We start from the raw sequence: 5363 nt of genomic DNA, 5'->3' as shown, positions 1-5363 counted from the left end.
GATCCTCTTATCCAGTTTTCTGCTGTACTGCTCTCCCACCTTCATGCTGAATACCGAGTCAGTCGTGCCTTCTGCTTTTCTTGGCAGGAGGCAGAGCAAGCTTTTAATTTCGGTAGTCAGAGTGACAGAACAACAAAAGCACAGCAGATAGAAGAGCTTAATTCTTCCCCAGGAAGAAAATACATTTGGTTCAACAAAGGGCTGCAAAATCTTCCAAAGGCACCTCTTTCCCCAGTTTTTGCCCGAAAGCAAGATGGCAATCTTAATTGAAAAGGGATGCTAAATCTTTTAAATAACTTAAAAATTCATTTTTATATAAAGCAGCAAAAACATTCTTCTCTGCAGAAAGAGAAATGTTAACAAACACACCAACATAAATGCACTGTTCATAAACTTCAGCTAATTTAATTTCACAAGAAAGTAAAATTTTAGGACTATTCTTTAACCTCATCAGTACTTTCTGAAGAAGATTCTTTGGCATCTTCAGTCTCTCTGTTGCTTTTCTCTTTGTTTAGATTTTCACTTTCTGATTTGGTTCCATTAAATAGAGAGTTTTCACCATTTACAAACCCATTCTCTGTGACTTCAGCATCAATAGCTTCATCAATCTTTAAGTCCCCTTGCTCTTCCACATCTTCTAGGTTTCTCAGGACAATAGGGAGTCTAGAGTCTGCCACAGTGTTCTCCAACAAGGCAATATTGCTTTCTTCATATTTAGGGAGTGGAGCTCCATCTGCCATTTGTTTGGTATAATACTCTCGGTTAGCAGCTGCACTCTTCACTGATTTCTCCAAGATCTCTTTTTCACCTAAGCGCAATTTGATAGCCATGACCGCATGTGAAGTAAGGTCACGGGTCTCCAAGAAGGACTTATCATCCTGTTAGAAAATAAAAAACAAGTTTGCTAGCAGCAACCAACACAATTAAAAAATCCCTCAACTTTTCTCTCTATGCGTTAACAGTGACCCCACGCTCTTCACACTGAGCCAGACAGACATCCATGAACGAGGGGGTCTGCATGGAGTCCCAGTGACATTTGTCAAGAATTCATAAAGAAGCCAAAAATTTCTCTACATAGATGAGCCTGCACAGCAAGTGAAGTCTGCTGACTTCATAAACCCATGAAAAATGTAAGTTCCCTTATACGATTGCAATAGTAGCACATTTCTTTGCAGTCTGGAGAATACAACTAATAGACAAGTCAAAACTGATGCCCCATTTTACTTGCAGAGAAAAAGCAGGTAGCCTCTATTTGGAGAATCAAAGAAAAATACATTAATAAAATTATATTAACAAAATTTTCCTTTTTGCAATCTTATTTGATTTTCCTTTGATAATGCAAACCTGTTTCTATGCTTTTAAAAGTAGAGAATGAATTATGTACTAACATTCAGATTAAAGTTTGTAAAGACCAGATGGGGGACAAAATACCTTTTCCTACTATCCTAACACAGAACATTTCAGACATTTAAATTAGCTATAATGATAATTTTACCTCCACAGTTGTTTTATAGGTTTTCAAAAGAAGGGATGCTCTGGCTTCTAGGAATGTCCAAAGTTTAACTTCGTTGTCCCAGCTAATGGGAAACTCAGAGTTCCCCAGAGTGAAGATCTTGTCAATGGCATGCTCGCCTATCAGGTGTTCCTTCAGCTCTTCTGCAATAAGTATAAAACCAATCTGTTAAAAAACAATCATTCACTTTGTCGGTGACAAACTGCCGAAAGATTTTTTTTTTCAATAGCATAGCTTTGAGCAGCTAACAAAACAAATGTCCTCCAATAAGAATTATCAGATATGCTAGTTAGTTCTAAGATTCTCATCAAAGAGGCAACTGGAAGTCCTGAGGTTAGCAGAAAATGGACCTTCTGTTCCACTGGGAAATAAACATATTTTATATATCATAGCCTCTCACATACAGCGTAACTCTGCGACAGCGAGACACAATGTTTTGTATAATACTTGATAAACAAAAGGGAGTAATTCTTTAAAGACTTCAGCAAACATTTTGATAATAAAAGGAACAGGCCAGAGAGTGTGTAAATAGCAATGGCATTGTTTTTCCTATTGTTTTGGTAATCTCTTCCAGTAGCAGAAACTCCCTACAGTTGGCCGGAACAGACATCCATCAAACAAACCTCACACAGAGCAGAAAATGTTTAATCAGCCTCTTGACATTACACAAACTCCATTAATCTTTTAATTACCAAATTTCACTCCTGCAAAGCAGCTATCACAAACTTCACAAACCCTTTGCATGCAGTTTCTCAAAGTTTTCTTATACAGTATTTAAGACATATGAATAATCTGAGCACAATCATCTATCAGAGAAATGCAATTAAAACGTTCACTAGCTGTATTGTCTTTGCTGAGCCAAAATTCACCTCCTCATCAGCATCCTAAAATTTTCTTTACTTGAATTTACTTCCCTGAAGAGGTCAGACAGTTGGAATAGATGATTCTTGTAGGTCTTTTCCAACAGAACTATTCTATTTTTTTACTAGGTTCTAAAAGATGGATGAAGGATGTGGGGAAGGCAGGACACTAACTAAGGTGGGTTGTTTTTATTAAAGAAAGCAAATAGAGTACATGCGAAAACTGCAGTATTCCTACTGGCATTAAAATCTACATCATCTGCACAGCATCCTTGGAACTGCAAGGGAATTCTCTCACTGTCATGAAAACCTGTCACATCTACAATCTCCAAAACTGCATCTAACCAGCAAGCATTTAAACATTCAATCAGAAGTTTCTCATGCACAAGTTGAAACGTCTATTCCGTACTTCTCCTACAGTACAGAATGTTCCAACTCCATACCTAAACGATTCTGTCGGTGATGGCTAATATGCTGTGATTTTAAGCATGTAGACCACTAGGTCTCACATGATCTTGTTCTGTGAACCATTTTTAAATCTAAGAAGTAAAGGTCTAGCTCCAAAGCTCACACATTCACAACAGCCTGGAGATTAAAAGAAATAATAATAATAAAAAAAAGCATCACCCCATGCTTTAAGAGTTCCAAAAAGGCCTGTGTAACTGAAATATTCTCTCGGACATGGCCAAAGATTGGGTTTCTCACTAGCTTTTAAACCTCAGCTCCTCAACTCTTCTGATCTTCTACGTTTTATAACTTCTTATGTTTCATATAAATGTCTATCACATTCCTGCATTAAAAAAAAACAAACAAAAAACCCCCAGACAAACATAAATTAGATTATCTTTATAAAACATCTTACCTTCACTCATACAAAACACTCGAAGGAAAGCCAAAAGCTGGGCAGAGATTGGAGGCTCAGTGGAGTGCAAGGCAAAAACACTAGAACTAATAAAAGAAATAATCAAACAACAACAGTAAATGCAAATTCTATTGTCATACCTTTGAACTTATTTCAACATAAAAGACCTTAAAGTATAAAACAAATGCACTGTAACAAAAGTAACTTTTGAAAAATTAGGTAATATTAGTTCAAACAGAAGAAAAGCTTCCCTAACCTGTATCTGAAAAGAACAGAATTATCTCTACAATTTTACACTTACAATTATTTTTCTACGGCTTTCATAACAAATTCATGAAAATGCAATGTTTCACATCTCCTGCTCCTAACAGTACCCTCTGGACTGAAAAGACTAACGGAAAATGCTGTGGTTCACATACTGAGCGTCGTAGTATGTCTGCAAGGGATAAGAAAGAAAAACCACAGATTGCTTCAAATTAATCCTCGCTCTGTTTTTGTTCAAATGGTTATTAAAGCAAAGGCTTTTTTCCTTATATATGGTTCAAATTAGATGATCGTATCGCTCAAAGAACTTCTGTAAATATTATTACAATAACTTTAATTTGCTGTACAAACAGGGTAAATATTACACCTATGACAACTATCACAGAACAGCTTTATATATGCTCTACTGGACACTATATAATAGTTTGGAAATGTTTTAAAAAACCCATGGCATTGTGTTTTACTTACGTTGGGATACCAGCACGAGCTAAGACCTCTGCCTTCATAGCATACAGCCTGTCACTTTTACTCACGCCAAGCTTTATTTTCACTCTGTCATGTGAATTATTATCAAAGAAAAAACCACTGTGGATCACAAATTCAGCGTTTGACCGAGTGCCATAAAAAATGTAAATCTAGAAGGATGAAAAGAAAAGTGAAGGGACAGGAAAAAAGCTTAAGATCAGCTCACAAAACTGACATAATTTGAAAGTTATTTCCTGAAAGAGTTACTATTCTGAGTACAAGGTATATTTGGTTATATAAAGAAACACAGTTTGTTTTCTGGTATGGATTCAAATGCTGTATAGAGTGTGGCAATATAATTTACAGGTAGATGTAAACATACCCATGTAACTGAGAGACTTTGAAAGGAGAGAAGAAGTTCTTATTCTATACTTCAATATGAAAACGCTTTGTTTTCTCACACTGACATAAAATACCAATATATGGAAAAAAGCTTTCAAAGATCCCATACCTTTTAAAGGCTAAAAAAAAAAAATAAATCCTAAGAAAAGAAGGGCCTGTTTCTGGGGTCATTTCCCCTGCCATAAATCCACCCAAAAGAGTAACCTACACTGCTGATGGATCAACTTTGCATTTGTTTTAACGTTACCTTAAGGCATGGATACACCGAAGCATAGCATACGGTGAGATCTGATCTGTGTTCAGCCAGCATTTATTTTTGTGCTATGCTCTGAACTCTAAAGCATACAGGTTACTTTAATTCACATTAGAAAAGAAATTCCTAAATATGGCCTCCAAAAAGTGTTTAATTCAGGGCTAGGCTGTTTGAAGTACACAGGACAAGAGGTCAGAGTAGCAACTGACTTCTTCCACAGCAAGAGGATATTTTCCCCTTTTGTTTGAAAACGGAATTGTCAATCAGATAAAGTTTCACAGTTAGAGAACTCCCTTCTTAACCTTAGGGTACAGCAATGCTCTGGACACCTGTAAGCTCCCACTCCTCTCTAGCTGACAGAAAAGGCACAGTGTTCTCTTAAGGGCTCAGCAACAGTAACAACGCCATTTATTTCCTTTGTTTTTGATTTTAGATTAGAACTATTTATCCTAAGCATCTGTAGAACGAATAGGTGACCTGCCTAGGTATGTTAAGGCAGTAAGGAGAGAGTTGCTAACCCTCTCAAGTTTTAAAACTACCATGATACATCTCGTATTAAACTAAAAGTCACATATCACGTGCAGATTATACAATATGCTCTTACATTCTAAGACTGTTTTACAAAAAAGCCAATTAGACAGAACGAAAAAGTTGCTTTATTCACAGCTAGTGTTTGATAGGTTCTGTGGACTTCTGCTGCCTCACATTTTCAGTAGTAAAAGCAGGGATTGTACACATTTCCTG

The 5363-nt window shown here is 36.5% G+C and overlaps 1 protein-coding gene across 1 annotated transcript in view; it reads right to left on the bottom strand.

Moving 5' to 3' along the window:
* Positions 1–389: 389 nt before the first annotated feature.
* LOC104488947 (histone-lysine N-methyltransferase setd3) overlaps positions 390–5363 on the bottom strand; it is a gene marked incomplete at its 5' end in the record, with an annotated part of 12598 nt that continues 7624 nt past the window's right edge. Inside the window, 4 exons of the mRNA XM_010131052.1 lie at positions 390–878; positions 1496–1656; positions 3236–3321; positions 3968–4134. Coding sequence (XP_010129354.1) covers positions 435–878; positions 1496–1656; positions 3236–3321; positions 3968–4134 — 858 coding nt within the window. The remainder of the gene's footprint in view (positions 879–1495; positions 1657–3235; positions 3322–3967; positions 4135–5363) is intronic.

The sequence above is a fragment of the Buceros rhinoceros genome, unplaced genomic scaffold, assembly GCF_000710305.1.
Source record: "Buceros rhinoceros silvestris isolate BGI_N320 unplaced genomic scaffold, ASM71030v1 scaffold9222, whole genome shotgun sequence".
In the NCBI taxonomy this organism is placed as follows: domain Eukaryota; kingdom Metazoa; phylum Chordata; class Aves; order Bucerotiformes; family Bucerotidae; genus Buceros; species Buceros rhinoceros.
The sequence above is the reverse complement of the archived record's forward strand: the minus strand, read 5'-3'. Positions and strand labels throughout refer to the sequence as shown.